General features: G+C 33.3%; 1 protein-coding gene across 1 annotated transcript; it reads left to right on the top strand.

Moving 5' to 3' along the window:
• The first annotated feature begins 283 nt into the window (after window positions 1-283).
• Window positions 284-6,777, top strand: LOC129229665 (histone-lysine N-methyltransferase SETMAR-like). Its single transcript, XM_054864025.1, has 2 exons — window positions 284-430; window positions 5,795-6,777. Exons 1-2 carry the CDS (start codon window positions 311-313, stop codon window positions 6,551-6,553), a joined length of 879 nt encoding a protein of 292 aa, XP_054720000.1. The 5' UTR covers window positions 284-310; the 3' UTR covers window positions 6,554-6,777.
• Window positions 6,778-17,018: the final 10,241 nt, after the last annotated feature.

The following is a 17,018-nucleotide window of genomic DNA, read 5'->3' as shown; positions in this document are numbered from 1 at the left end:
GGATATAGAAACTCAAAACACTATGCTTACGGAAAGCAATCTCATTGGCGGAACGAAAATAATCTTGTTTCACTTCAGTACTTAAGTACAATTTCTTTTATGGATTTTTGTCAAGTTTGAAAATAAAAATATGTGACTAATGAATGATGGTTTGCTGCAAGCGAGAAATATCAACCAAAAGTTAACAATAATTTTACAAGTTTAAGCTAGATTGCGAAGCCTGAGACAAAATTCGTCTTTCGTTGACTGGCAACAAGAGGGGCATGTAGGACAATGTTTGTAAACAAATGGAGGTTTTGACGGTTTTGACATGGCCATGGACATGGCGAAAATACAAATTTATGTAGAAGATATTAGTGATGGAACAGAATCTCTTAAAATATCATTCATAAATGACTGTGATGAATCGAAAGTTTCCTCGCTTGTCAAGGTGAGCGTTTGTTTTTGAATGCATTAGAGAAGGAAAAGGAATTAATTCACCTTATATCCGTGAAGCAGCCTCGGATTATTTCTTCATATTTACATTTTTGCGCGATGTCTTATACTTTATTTTGATGTATCCATTTATTTCTTTCCATTTTTGAAATTCTGTATCTTCAGTTTTTGTTTAGGACGGCTAAGATATTTATCAAAGCAGGTCCGGTAGCAAAAGTTTCCGGGGTACTCTCGTTATGATCGTACTCGATATGCATTTTGGGAAAAGACATCGAAATACACATGCAAAATTACTCAATTATATTCTGTTTTTTAAACGGGAAGAGGAGGCAGGAGGAGGTACATTTGATCCTTTGATTGCCTCATAAACTAAATGACAGCCCGTGTCAAAGTATAGAGGACAAAGCATGCATTGCAAATATTTAAGGGGGCACAATTTTTCTTTTTTACTAAAGTCATTTGTAATTTGTTTGTAATTTAATGAAATCAGAACAAGATGTTCTTTAATATGAGGAGGGAAAAACTTGATCAAAAATTACTTTCAACGTATTTTAAAAGAAGGGAAACAACAGAAATTGTTTAAAAAATATTTTGGAAGAAGTCAGCCTCGATCTATTACCAGTTCTGGAAAAGTTCTTTGATAAAATTGTAGAAATTTTGTTTCTAACAAGAAAAATGTGTGTCTTAAAAACTATGGTATCAAACTGACACTGTGGATAAATTAAACTGATAATGTAAATACCAGTTTGTTCTTTTTAAATAACAGAATTGATCTGAATGATCATAATCCAATGTTTGACCATTGTAGACCTATCAGTTAGTGACAGAACACAATAAAATCAGTTAGGAATGCATGGTACATTCTATGTCATACTCCATGGCATGTAAAAGATTCCGTGAGTATTCATTTGGCTTTAAGCACTCTTGACAAAATTAAATTCCTAGTGCTCTCTAGCATCGAAATAGCCCAGGTTGCCTCTATCTCGTGGAGCCTCAGAATGCCAATGGGAATGGCTATTCACCCTATAGTAGATAGAGGTGCTTTATGATCTTAGATTATGACCAGTGGCTCACACAGGAATTTTTTTAATTCGCGGGGGGGGGGGGGGGGGATCCATAATCGAAGGTCCACTATTTTCATAACATAATCAAATACGGATCTAAAGAAATTCTTTAGATTTTATCGATTGTCGAGATTAAAAACATTAAAAGAATTATTAAATAATTACTTAGCAATAATAAAATAAAATAAATTTCTTAATAACAAATATTTAATTAAAATACCAAAAAGCTCTTGAGTGGATGTATTTACTTTTCTCATAATTAAAAATAAAAACAACGAAGCAAAGTCATTGTTACAGAACAATTTATGTAATTTATGTTCACATAGAGTTCAATTTTGCAGGGGAAGAAAGAGAGAAAATAAATTTAATTTTGTTCATTTATTTAATAACTAGTGGTACCCGCACGGCTTTGCCCGTAATAGAATATTAAAAGGTCTTTTGGTTCGCCTGTATATTTACAAATATAATATGGTGAATTTTCTCGCAAATTGGCTTGTACCCATATTACAGTTCCACGTTATGATTATTTCATAATTTACTCGTCCATCTTATGATAATTTTGATCTTAAAGTTGGAATAGAAGAAAAACCACATCGAATTTTCGAAAAATCGCTTCGAGGTGCACACCCCCATGCAACAAACTAACTTTGTGCCACATTTCATGAAAATCGGCCGAACGGTCTAGTCGCTATGCGCGTCACAGAGATCCGGACAGAGAGATATCCTGACAGACAGAGAGAGATCCGGACAGAGAGACTTTCAGCTTTATTATTAGTAAAGATTCTGAAATTATTGTTACCTTTGCTTGGAATTTTTTTTCGTACTACATACATAGGATTATAGTCAATCAGAAAATCCTCAATAGTTATGGGAGGGGTGCGGACCCTCTGGGCCCTCCCCTTGTGTGCGCTACTAATTATGATAGAGGTGCGCTAATGGAGACAAGATCTTGGGGAATGCAAATATGGTGATATACCAGGAGCTGGCTAAAAAAAAGCGATCATGTGGTGCTTTAAAAAATTTTTGATGAGAAGGGTACTTATACATAAGCAAATATTTATCGCTCGGTCTGCAAGGACGGGTAAGGGAGTGGTTGTGCAGTCAAAAAACGCGAGCTGTCTGCAGAAGTCTTCTGTAGACTTCTGTAAAAAATCTGCTCATATTTTAAAGGTTTAACCTAAAACCATTAAAATATCTTTAAAAAGGTCACTTGAATTTTTCAGATTTAAATCTGAAGATTTCTTGCAGAAATTATACAGCAACTGAAACTTTTTCTGCTCAAAACTAGACATTAGGGAAGACTGTTGTATCTTGGACCACTTCTAAAATTTTTTGGTTTTCAAAAAAAATAATGTGATTTTTATGGTTTTTAGTTTTTAAAACTTAACTTCAAGCCTTTTCGCATAAGTAAAAAAATATTTCGGATTATAAAAAATTATTTTTCTGTTTTTGTATATTTTTCACAAATTTTATGTAATTTGGTCCATGGTACATAATGCTCGTGTACCTTGAGACAGACCTCTTGTACTTGCTTAACTGCATAACTTACGTTGTATTCAAGTTTATTGGACCCACTTTCATTCAACTTTCTTAAATGCCTAGTAATGGTTGACCTGCTCACTTTGAATACTTTTTCGGCCACTCTAAAAGTAATTTTTTGTCAGGATAGGATCATTACTTCTTACTGCTTCAATAGCATTTTGCAATGCCTCAACATCTACTGGATCCCTCTTGATTCCAGTTTGACTTCGAGACATGATGAAATCCAACTTAAAAAAAAAACAATCACTTCAACCGATTATACCTATTGTACCTTGAACCACTGGCTCAAGGTAAAAGATGGAGCTTGGTTTTAAGGTACATAAGGGTTCCTGTTTATACAAAAGTGGCTACCTTATCTAACAGCTGCGTAAAAAGTAAAGAATAAATGTTGAATACACTTACTGAGAGGTAGGCAATGGATATAATGATCAATCAATTAGGTTACACTACTCTTTAAAAGTCCAATTTCATTTAAGTAACACTGGAATTATTTACTTTTGTTTGCACAAATCACAGAACAATTACTGTCCACATAAAAGTCGGAGTTTCAACCTACAACTCACTCTGGCAGGTGGAGAGACTGTCATGGCTGACATAGTACAGTGATTCCTCACTAGGTAAAAGAGCTAGCTGATTAGAGTGCATGGCGCAAGGTACACCATGGTCAAGGTACAACAGTCTCCCCTACATACATGTAGGTGTATTCATCTACATGTATTTTAGTTACAAATTATGGGATTACACTAATATATTTACATGTACCTGGGCGTGGTTATTGCTGTTTTGCGTAGTGCGACCCCAAAAACATCGATGTATTGAAACATCAAGCTTTTTAATGTATATCCTACAAAATAAACCTGTAAAAATGTTTTAATGCTAGAACTAAATTTACAATAATCATGTTATTAACTAATAATATTTTTTTTGAAGTGTTAAAGAAAATCTAATAATAATAATTATTATTCCTAATTATTAATACTTATGATTGGGCAATTCAGAAGATAAATGACTTAATAAAAAGGCAATTTGGTCGATTGAACGAACGTCATAAATTGACTGAAAGAAATTTTATTTATTGAACAAACATCACTGACTGGTTGAATAAATTAACGTTCGTTAATTAATTCAACAACAGATTGAGAAAATTAACGTGATTCATTAAATATTATTAATTAAATAAACGTCATTGATTGTATACATGACTGATCAAATGAAAGTGATTGATTGAATGAACGCGATTAACTAGACTTACTAAATGAGCTTCATTGATTGCTTGATTAAACGCGATTTATTTATTTAATGAACGCGATTGGTTGATTGATCAAATGGACGTAACTGATGGAATGAACGTGATTGATTGAACTAACGTAATTGAATGAACGTAATTGATTGAAGTTGCATGATTAAATGAACGTGGTTTAATAAGCGAATGTGATTTAATGAACTTGATTGATACCAACTGCCCTCTGCGTGTTTGGCAATCACGATTCGTCCCTTTAATGTCAAACAACACTTGGTGCAGAAAAGCTTAATAAAGAGGACAGCATGCAAATATAATATTAAGAATTTCAGACACGTGTTTCAGATGTACAAAGAATCCCCTTTTCAATCCAAAAGAAATGCATTCACGGTGTTTGCTTACGCACACTTTACTTTGCTTTCGAGTTTTTTTTTTATTTTTTAATCACACAAATGTAAACGTTTTACTTTTATTTTTTCTAACTGTGCATTTAGTAGGAGACAAAGCTACTTTTGATTGACTTATTTTTTTTTATGCTTAAACCAAAAATGAACGTTGGAAACATAAAATAAAAGTACAATTGCATACACTTGATTTGAAGTTGTTACATAGAACCACTTTTCCTACAGAACTTCACTTTTTGTGTCCACGAAAAAATGTTTTCCCGTACAAAAACTGCAATTTTTCCTTTGCTTTTTGGAATTTGATTATAAATATGAAATTATGAATCAAAATAAGGAACAAAATAAAGTCATTTATTTTTAACTAGCTGCTTCGCTCGGCTTTGCACGGTCTACCTCGAAAATGAAACTTATGTCTAGTGACGCGTGTTCAACAATCAGGCTTGAACAATTTTTTTTTTTTTAATTTCCCGACAGATCGCGGAAAAATAACCAAAAGGAAATTTTTTAAATCCCCCGATTGTAAGAAAATAGTCAAAATAAAAGCAAGAATTTTATTTGTTCACAGTCGAGAAAAAAAATGGCAACAGATCTTTTTCTTAGTGATTTTATTCACGCTAATTATATGCAGACGATAATTTTCCAATTCAAAGTTGATTTTCCCTTGTTTAAAAATGCTTATAACTTTCCTGTTGGTAATTTTAGTGACTTTGTAGCTTCATTTCCACGAAAGAAAAATCTTCTTAAGGGGTATTTTTTGCGGGCTTTCGAATGAAACTAAAATTGAACAGATTGGATACTGTTTTCGGGTAAAAAGAGCCATTTAGTGCCATTTTTTCGGGTCCTAAAATTTAAATTCGAACGGTTCGGTACTTTTTTAGCGTTCGAAAACTCCCCTACGTTCCTTCTCGAGTGTCCAAGTACCTTCCTGCCAAATTTAGTCGAGATCCGACGTAAACTGGATTTGTGTTCTATAAGAATCATACATACACACATACATATATATGTTCTTCGTTTTATTTCTATAGATGTTCTAAATATCAGGAAATGATAAAAAGTTATGCTAAATTTGAATACTGTATACTATACCGAGTATTTTTTTCTTTTTTTAGTACAAGTCCTGCTGTACTTTGAGTAGCGAGTCATGTGCTGAAGACTTCGAAAGTTATCCCGCACCATGTGCCTGTCCCAACGAATGCGAATCAAGTTGCTCTTGTGCCTTAGGTGGTAACATAGCATACAACCATGGCATCTTAGCTGAAAAATACCTGAATCCCAAGACTGTACCCATAATTGAATGTTCCAAGTTTTGTACTTGCAATGCTGCTTGCAGAAGCGCTGTCGTACAGAAAGGTATTACGTACCAGTTACAAGTGTTCAAGACTCCATCAAAAGGTTTTGGTGTGCGGACGTTGGAATTTATACCGAAGTTAGCCTTTGTGTGCGAATATGCTGGTGAAATAATTGACGTTGCGGAATTGCGAGAAAGAATGAAATGTAGGACTTCGCAAGAACCTAATTATGTGTTTGTGCTTAAAGAGCATTCTTCTTGCAATAGCGTACTTACTATCATTGATCCTACATTCATTGGTAATGTTGGGCGATACCTGAACCATTCCTGCTCCCCAAATTTGGTTCCGGTTCCTGTTCGTGCAAATAGCATGGTACCAAGGATATGCTTCTTTGCGAAAGAAGACATAGAACCTTCTCAGGAACTTACTTATAACTATGCTGAACAGTTTGATTTCAATGAGACGATGCTGAATGAATCTCAGCGCGAAGTTGCTGTAAACAAATCGAATCGTAAATGTTACTGTGGTAAATCAAATTGTATTGGATACCTTCCACTTGATACAAATTGGCTCATCTGAAGTATGTGGTAATATAATCATTAGACAGTTATTCGCCATATTGAGTTGTAACAAATTCAATTTTGATCTCAATTTTAGCTCCGACCTCTCTTTACGCAAATATCATGGTATCGAGTATATGTGCTTTGCGAAAGAAGACACTGAACCCTTCTGGAGTCAAGGCCACCCAATAATTATCTCTTCAAATAAACCCTATTTTTATTATTCCTCTTTATTATTATTTTTTTAACCTGAAAAATTGCTTTACTGACATTCACAAAACCACTTTAAACCACCACCTTGCGGTGATTAACAATACTAAAGAAAAAAGGTAAAACATTCTATTCCATGTGTTTTCTGTGGGGTAAATTACAGGCTTCAGACAGTTTATGGTGTAATGTAATTTCAGAAAAATAGAAAAGAAAGCTTCCCACAAACACGATGAAAAATTACTGTCATTCACTAAGCGTCAAAGCAAGTTATAAGTTGCGACATTTGTTTGTTTTACCTTTTTCATCCGTCATTAGACAGAGGCTGCAGCGCCCCCTATAGTTTATTGGAGTTGCGAATAGAACTCTTTTAATTTTCTTTTTGAGTTCTTAACTGACAGCTTGTGTTTCTTTGAGTTGTTAACCAACAGTTAGTTAAGAGGTTGAGAGTTAATTCGGAACTCCAGCGCTCGAATACGCTACCTTGCGGTGATTTACAAAACTGCAAATGAAACTAAAACATTGCCACGTTGCGTTCTACGTGTGTCTGTTGATGTAAACACAGGCAGTTTGTTCTGAGTATTTATTAACGCAATCGATGTGTCTTAGTTTGCTTTCAGCTACAGAAATTAACAGCGAAAATTCTGGATTAACAAACTTGGATAACGTTATACAAGGTAAAAAATTTTATTGTTTGTATGAATTTATAAGAATGTGGGGTTTTTTTTTAATCTTAAATTAATTAAACTTACCATATTTTACAGCAGCATTTAGTTGGAATGAACAGTACGCAAAATATTTTCTTGAATATATTATCGTAGAACAAAATGAATAACCGAGAAAGAATTTACTTTATTCCTTTTATTCTCAGCTGAAAGGTTTCGCCAAATTTGTTTAGGGTTATAGTTTTAGTATAGTGCGAGCAAAGTAGCCTTGGCGAGATTTCGCGTTTTTAGTTAAACCATTTTTAATTTTTATCATGAGTGGAATAAAATGGTAGTAAGATTACAGAATTCGATAAGTGAAAAGAAATAATGGTCAATCAACTGAAAAGAACACTACCACCATATATCCGTGAGAATTTTGTTGATGATTTGCATAACATGACACAATTAAATCGTAACTCAGAAATTAGAAAAATCGAAACAGAAAATTTTTAAATTAACCGATTCGGGAATTCGAGAGAAATAACTCAGCTACAAATGGAAAACAATAAGCGCTATCCAAGTAAGGCAAAAAAGTATCATCTTCTTTCGATAACAATTTGTAATGTCATATTGAATTTTCTAGCATTAATTGTTATTTTTGTCAGGCCACAATTATTATTTAGTTTTATCAAGAATTGATAAATATCGAATTCAACATCGTGGAAATAGCTGCTTAGAACTGCGAACTACGTAGTTTGCATTAATCTTTGACGTTTAGTAATGCTTCTTGAATTCTCATTTCTTTCTACGTGGGCCAGAATATCCACAAGACTTTAAAAATTTATTTAAAAAGAATAAAGCGAAAAAATCATACGTACGAACAAAAATCACAACACTTTTAGCATTTTCTTCGTTACCATGTGCGTTTGTTTTGGTTTTTAAGTCCGCCATTAGACAGTGACTTCAGTGCCCCCTATAGTTCGTTGGAGTTGCGAATTGTGGCTACAGTTAATTAACATGATTTAATAAAATATGAAATAATTTCAAAGTCAGTAACAATCTAATTTATTACTAATTAAAATTAATGACAAAAATAAAACATAAATAAATATTATAATAATCAATGCAAAAAAAAAAAAAAAAGATTTCAAATTTTGCAGCAATGGTAGCAACCTCTAAATTTCATTCAATTTTTATTTTTATGATACGTGAATTTTTTTTTCATCCAAAGGAACAAAATGAGAGGGTGCCTCATGAAAAAATAACATCTTCAAAAATAAGACGCACCCTACTATGTGTATGCACATAGGCATGTATGTGTGTAAAAGTGTGTGTGTATGTGTGAGTGTATGAGCGTGTGTGTGGGGGGGGGGACATGGATACCACCGCCCAGGAGAAGCAGATTTCGGGGAACAGTGCTCAGGACCAGAGCAGGCGCGCCTGCAGAGGCCGGTAGGCGGTCGTGCTGCAGAGGCTCTCGGTCCAGGCTGAAAAAGGAACCACAACGCCAAGGACGGTCAAATAAAAACAATTAGCAATCGTGATTGCTCAAAAAAAAAATCACTGACATTAAACACCTAATTTTCTATAATTTTTTAACAAGTCTTTAATTACTTTTCCACATTTAGGACTTTTATTATTGCCTAAGAATTGTGTCACGACATTTTAAAAATCAAGCTATGCTGTTTTTCCTAAATCACTTATAATAGCTTCAAAATTTTCGCCCTTCATAAGCATTCTTATTTGTGGGTCAATGAAAATAACTTCCTTAGTTTTTGCGTAAGTAAGTGAAGGGAATTGTTCCTGCAAATATTGAAACCTACACCCTATTTTATCCATTGCTTTTAACGGAATTCTTCATTAATCCCAACTTTATGTGTGAAAGTGGGAGAATATTTTTTTAAATCAATTAGAGACCCGTTTTGGATTTTTTTTCACCCGCAATATATTGTTTCCGTTATGACCATTTCTTTTTGATGCAATGTTCATGTTTTGCCCTTCTGTCCCACTTGCACAGAAAATAGCAATATTTTGTAGAATCGATTTGCAGACCAATGAGAATGGCAATTACTTTAAAAACTTTACATATGCTCCCAATATGATGCGAGTAGTCAATTTCTTGAAGCAATATGTTCATATTTTCGTAATATTGTTTCAAAATCCAAAAATAAGTTATGGGAACCGATGGCAGGGCATTTTCACGCGCCGAAAGTCAATTTTAACTGCCGTGATCTTACGTGAAACCGAAATGATATGGAACGCCTAGCAACTCTGCTCAAAGTCACAAACATAAAACTTATCAAAGTGAATTTGGTTTCTACTCTCTTGTTACATATTTTATTGCTGTAATGAGTAAAAAATATGTGTCGATGGATCAAATGCATCTAAAAGGAAAAAGAAATATACTTAAAACTGCTATTCGCAACTCCAACGAACTATAGGGGGCACTGAAGTCACTGTCTAATGGCGGAATTGAAAACTAAAACAAACGCACATGGTAACGAAGAAAATGCTAAAAGTGTTGTGATTTTTGTTCGTACGTATGATTTTTTCGCTTTATTCTTTTTAAATTAATTTTCAAAGTCTTGTGGATATTCTGGCCCACGTAGAAAGAAATGAGAATTCAAGAAGCATTACTAAACGTCAAAGATTAATGCAAACTACGTAGTTCGTAGTTCTAAGCAGCTATTTCCATGATGTTGAATTCGATATTTATCAATTCTTGATAAAACTAAATAATAATTGTGGCCTGACAAGAACAACAATTAATGCTAGAAAATTCAATATGACATTACAAATTATTATCGAAAGAAGATGATACTTCTTTGCCTTGCTTGGTTAGCGCTTATTTTTTTTCCATTTGTAGCTGAGTTATTTCTCTCGAATTCCCTAATCGGTTCATTTAAAAATTTTCTGTTTCGATTTTTCTAATTTCTGAGTTACGATTTAATTGTGTCATGTTATGCAAATCATCAACAAAATTCTCACGGATATATGGTGGTAGTTTTCTTTTCAGTTGATTGACCATTATTTCTTTTCACTTATCGAATTCTGTAATCTTACTACCATTTTATTCCACTCATGATAAAAATTAAAAATGGTTTAACTAAAAACGCGAAATCTCGCCAAGGCTACTTTGCTCGCACAATACCAAAATTATAACCCTAAACAAATTTGGCGAAACCTTTCAGCTGAGAATAAAAGGAATAAAGTAAATTCTTTCTAGGTTAAACATTTTTCATTTTGTTCTACGATAATAAATCCAAGAAAATATTTTGCATACTGTCCATTCCAACTAAATGCTGCTCTAAAATATGATTAGTTAAATTAATTTAAGATTAAAAAAAGCTCATATTCTTACAAATTCATACAATAAAAAATTTTACCTGGTATAACGTTATCCAATTTTGTTAATCCAGAGTTTTCTTGTTTACGCGTCCACCATTTAATACTTTTTTGAAAGAAATAAGGAAAACTAACATTATTTTGAGAAGCTCGAGAATACTCATAGGGGACGAATTAATTTCTGTAGCTGAAAGCAAACTAAGACACATCGATTGCGTTGATAAATACTCAAAAACAAACTGCCTGTGTTTACGTCAACAGACACACATGGAACTAAAACGTGGCAATGTTTTAGTTCATTCGGCAGTTTTGTAAATCACCGCAAGGTAGCGTATTCGAGCGCTGGAGTTCCGAATAAGCCAGCCTATATAATTCAACGAGTATAAGTGAAATTTCTTAAAATTGGAGGGTGATAGAAAATTTTTGCAAACATATTCTTTTTCAGCTCCTTGAAATCTGTAAGAAATACCCAATAAAGTACAATGAGGAAGAGAAAATTCGTTAACATTTGTTTTTCAGTGTATTCAATCGTTCATCTATATATATAAAAATGAATGTTTGTCTGTATGCCATCCATGAACTCAAAAACTACTGGCAGATTTGGCTGAAACTTTCACCGTTTGTTATTTTTGGTACTGGGAATGTTTATAGACCAGTTCGAAAAAAATCCGATCGATAGTTCCTTTTTTATTCCAATTTAAGTCACAATCCATTGGATAAATATGAATAAAATTATCGGCTGCAGAAATTAATTCGCGTGAAAGATCTCATTGATAAGAAGTTAGCTGTTGCCATTTTTCTTGAGTTTGAACAAATAAATTCTTTCTTTATTGTTTTATGGCTTTTCATACAACGGGGGGATTTAAAACTTTTTCTCTTTGATATTTTTAGCGATTGATTGATCTTGCAAACTGCGTGAGTACAAAATTTGAGTATAGTCACGGCTTCACTTGATACCTGGACCGATTATTATGAAAATTGCTATATATATGTATTTGTCCACGGAGAAGGTGCATAATATGCTCATTGAAGCCACTCGCCACCAGGTGGCACTGCAGAGTAGCAACTTCTGCCCCGTTCAACCAATTGTCATGAAAATCAGTATAATGATGTATTTTTTGTTGGCGTAGCAACGCGCGTCGGGTACAGCTAGTCGTTTATAAAAATTACCATGTCTGTGAAACGAACAGATATGTTTGGATGTTTTCAATTAGCTGGAGTTTCTTTCTGGCATCTTCTTAAAGGAAAGCTGCCTCCTCCTTTGTTCCTCAATGTATCCAGTGTTATTAAACCTCCTAAATTTTTCTCATAAATTTGTCATTGCTTGGGTACGTAACTTTACCCCCTAACAAGTAACCCTACCCAAGTGTGAAACACCGCTTTGAATAAAGCTTTGCACATCAACAGAACACTTAAAATTTTCGAACGCGTGTTTTTTTAATTAATTAATTTATTTATTTTTTTATTTTTTTATTATTATCGGCAACAAACAACTTTAACGGTATGAAATTTGTCCCCTAATGTTAGACGCTATTAAAGGTAGAATATATTCGTTTATTTTAATTTTAAATTTTACTTAGAAAACTTCGAATCATGATTGAAAATTAAAAAAAACTAGACAAACTAAAGTTGACGTGCTTCAGGGATTTTTCTGAAAATACTGTTTATAGGGGTAAACTATTCTTCGCAATATTATCCCGTCACGGTGAATGACCCCGAAAATTAAATCTATCGTAAGAAAGTCATGTTATATATCAATAGCTGTTTTTTAGCTTTACAATATTTTTTGATTTTTCATTCTACTATTATTAGGAGAGAAGTTACAGTCATTTGTAATAACACACTTTTAATTTTTTTCACAAATTTCGAGTTTTTTTACAGGCCCCCTATATTTCGAAAAATTTTCAAAATAGATTCAGTAGAAATCTAAAAATTGGCAGGGATATTTACCTTGTCATATGCGTCCTTCATGCCATTTTTTTTTTTTTTTTTTCAAATCGACAACGTTGAGGTTAAGAAGGTGATTTATGACTTGGAATTGCTCATCGGCAATTAGCTGCGCGACGGGGTAAAATTGCGAATGATGGTTTTTCCCTATGAATAATATTTTTAGAAAAATACTGATACACGTCAACTTTAGTTTGCTTAGTTTTTTCAAATTTTCAATCATTATTAGAATTTTGAAATAAATATCTTTACTAATAATAAATCTGAAAGTCTCTCTGTCTGTCAGGATCTCATCTCTGTGACGCGCATAGCGCCTAGACCGTACGACCGATTTTCATGAAATTTGGCACAGAATTAGTTTATAGCATGAAGGTGTGCCCCTCGAAGCGATTTTTTCGAAGATTCGATTTTGTTCTTTTTATATTCCAATTTTAAGAACATTTTACAGAGCAAATTATCACAACGTGGACGAATAAATTACGGAATTATCATAACATGGAACCGTAACATTTGCAAGCAAATGAATATAACCAATTCGCGAGAAACTCATCATCCATTATTTGTTAATATACAGGCGAACCAAATGATCTTTTCATTTTCTGCTACTGGCAAAGCTGTGCGGGTACCACTAATTTAAAATAAAAGAATATATTCTACCTAGTAATTGCACTACCGGTATACCGGAATACCAAATACCGGTATTTCGAGCAATTTTGCAATTCTGTAATACCGGTATTTGCTGAGGTAAACTACCGGTATTTTCGGTATTAGCTGAAAATAATAAATAGCTTCAATATTAAAGAATTTTTAATTTAACTTATTGAATATCTACTAACATTTTAAATGTGTATTTCTTTTTCATTGCTACAGAACCAAAATCAATCTACTGATGTAAAAATTTTGCCTCAAAAGCACGAACTAATAGAAAATCATGAAACAAAAGTAGCGGAAAGATTGCAAAATGATATTGTCATTACTAGATGTTGAGATGAACAGGGGAGTGCACAGAAATTTTGGGGCCCGTCACAAATGACTTTTCCGGGCCCTCCTCCTTATTGTTTACCCCTATATTTAAACCCATAGTTTTAAAAATATTGGGCCCCTGTCAGACTCGGTTCCGGACCAACAGGTGTCCCTTCTCTCTCTATCTCTCCCCCTTGCACGCCCCTGGAGGTGAATCGCATTTTCGTGCACTTTTGTGCACCATGTTTTATTTTTTTTCCATTTCCATCTTCGTTTTCCCTTTTGTGAAAATTAATTTCGAGTGTAGTTTTGAATGCATTTGTCCTATGAACAATTTATTCCAACCATGTATAGCAGTAATGCTTTAAGATTTATTTTTTAATTATTTGTTTCAATTGTGCTAAATTTTGACAAAAACCTTTTCTCGTTAGCATACCAACTTGTAATTTGTTGTCACCAGAATTGGTTTATTGTCCTACTATCTGGCTTTATACTTTGCAAAATAATATTTAGAAATTACATAGAGACCTGAAAGTTTGCATAGGGGTAAAGCATAATATAAAGAAACATATTTTCAGATATTTACATAATTATAGTTGTAAAGAATTTTGAAAAGAAAGCGAAAATGAATAATTCAAGTTTAGTCTCGCTGATCATAAATTTCAATTACACCTTTGACGAAATATTAAATATAGATTCGCAATGTTGCTTAAATGTAAAATTAAAGATTTTTTTAAAAAATTCTAAGCACTTTCAATAATGCACTGGCAGGACAAAATAACTTTTCTGAGTCAGAAAGGATAATTTATGTGTTCCTGTAGTTTTCAATTATTTCAAGAAAATGGCACCACAAACAAAGGAAAGTGCAGCTTGAGTTAATTCAAACCAAACTTTCCCTTCAAAAAAAAAGCATGTTTCAGCGCTCAAATTTATAAATTTATGATTAAAAGCAGGAGAAATTCTCTACATAACTTGAGCAGTACTTTTCTTCGTTGTTGGTGTCATTTTCTTGGAATAATTGAAAACTGCAGGAACGCTTAAATGGGGTTGTTTCCTTCAGTCAAAAGTACTACTTTTAGTCGCTGAAATTGATAGAATAAACAAAAAAAAAAAAAAAAAACAAAGACCCAGAAAATATTTTTATTTTCCCAACACTTGTTTTTTTTTATTAATTTTTTTAAATGTTCGATTTTTCAAAAAAGGCGTGGTCTTGTTTGAAAGACGTTACAAATGATGCATTTTGGCGCATCTTTCTACCACGGTTCCACGTTATGAGAATCAACAAGCGAATTAAAATTGCGCTCTACGCTTGCTATCAATCATATCGTTGCCAATGTACGTGAGTAAAGATGCGAATTAAATATTTTGGTCTGTGAATGGCAACACTGAATGGCATTTCATCATTTGTGATGTCATCGGGCAGAAACATAAACAATGAAAGTGCACCGATTTAAGTAATATTTTAAAAATACTGAACTTAAACAAATTATTTAAAAAATGGTCGTATCCCATGTTTTTAAGCATGCTCTTCAGAAAAAAAAAAATACTTTTAAAATTTCGGAAATGACCCCATCGTCCTTTCTGAGCCAGAAAAGTTATTTTTTCCTTTTGAGTGCATTAAGAAGCAGTGGCGTCCCGGGGGGGGGGGGAGGCACCCGTCTGGGGATTTTGGAATTCCTCAAATTTTCATACGCTTAAACATCGTTTTTTTCGTTTCTAAATAATACAATTTTGTTCTTCATATTTATTGCCATTTTACTTTTATGGGTAAGGAAGAAGCTCGATTTTTAATCACGTCAAAGCAGGGTGTTTTGAGCAGGACTGCGGAGTCGGAAGGAAAATGGCCGACTCCGACTCCTGGATTTTAAAACGCCCGACTCCGACTCCGGATTTTTTAAATTTTTTTTTAATTGTATTTTTTCAACTCCCTGAAATATTATTCCTTTTTATGAAAATTTCGCATTTCGTTTTTTATTGTAAACTCAAGTTGCATACAACGTTAGAAATTCAATTTAAAAATCAAGTTTTCCAATAGTTACGAGTTAAAGAGTGAGATGACTTAAAAATTAATTTTAAAAAATTTAAAAAGGATTACCTGTAATTTGCCCCCTTTAATGTTTAATAAATGGATCTTGATCAAATCGTGTGCTTTCAATTTTTGAAAGTTGCAACTTGAAAGAAAAAAAGCTTTTTTTCTAAATCCAAGTTCTTGAGAGGGGGTGGTTTGCCCCGGTTGATACCCATCTGGTAGATGACACCCAAAGTTAATTTCAGAGTTCATAAAAAATGTAAATACTTTAATTCTGAAATTTTCACGAATATATTTTAAATTATATTTCATCAATAAAATTTCAACGAAAATAGGGCACATATATGTCAGGAGCTAATTTTACACAAAAGGCGGCGGTGTACAAATTTGTACGAATAGCTTTTACTATACCTATATTTCTTCTTCGCTAAATTTTTAATTTAAATTTTATTGGCTGCTTTAGAATTAACCTTAATATGAAGATTTTAAGATTAACTGCAATTATTGAGTGTTATAATCAAGAAATCATTTACACTTATTTTGTTCCATACTTTTTAGTGATAACCAAGCTTACAGAAATAATCTTAAAAAAGAAAAAAACATTAGATTAATTCATCGAATCGTTTGGATTCTTGCTTTCGTGCCAGAACTTCTTTGAATTTGCCGATCACCCTTAAACGTTTCAACCTTAGCTACGGGCCTCGACTTACTAATTTGTTACGTTTCTTTTACTATTTTATATAACTGAGATCTAACAAAACACTATATTTCTATTTTTATTTGAAAGTGATTACTTGAAAATGTTAGGCAACAAAACCGTTTGCTGACAGTTGCTATTAGTTAAGTTAAAAAGCAAGCAAACTAGGGGACGGCTACTGAAAGTTCGGTAAGCACTCAAGCGAACTGATTGCCATAATGGTAGTTATTTTCTCATCAGTATCTTTTTATACATGTAATCGAACCAACTGGTAGTCAATTTTTAAAAAATGCAAGGAGAGTCAGTGAAAAAGAAAGAAAAAAAGAAGCCCGGAGTCGGAGTCGGCATGTTTTCTAACGACTCCGACTCCAAATCCTTTATCCCAAAATCAGTCCGACTCCGACTCTTCGACTCCGACTCCACAGCCTGGTTTTGAGTTCTTTCAGTTCAAGCGGAAAACGAATGAAAGTAGCGATTGTTTCTCATTACTATTACTGCCCAAGGCAACGTCGGGTATTTTTGCTAGTTACACATATGTATGAACTATGTAGAGCACAGTTTGATTTAATGCCTCAATCCACACAGGTTTGGTAATTGCTTCACTAACATGAATGAAAGTTAGTAAATTAACTTAATTATGTGTTTGTTA

Source organism: Uloborus diversus, chromosome 9 (assembly GCF_026930045.1).
Source record: "Uloborus diversus isolate 005 chromosome 9, Udiv.v.3.1, whole genome shotgun sequence".
NCBI classification, from domain to species: Eukaryota; Metazoa; Arthropoda; class Arachnida; order Araneae; family Uloboridae; genus Uloborus; species Uloborus diversus.
The sequence above is the reverse complement of the archived record's forward strand: the minus strand, read 5'-3'. Positions and strand labels throughout refer to the sequence as shown.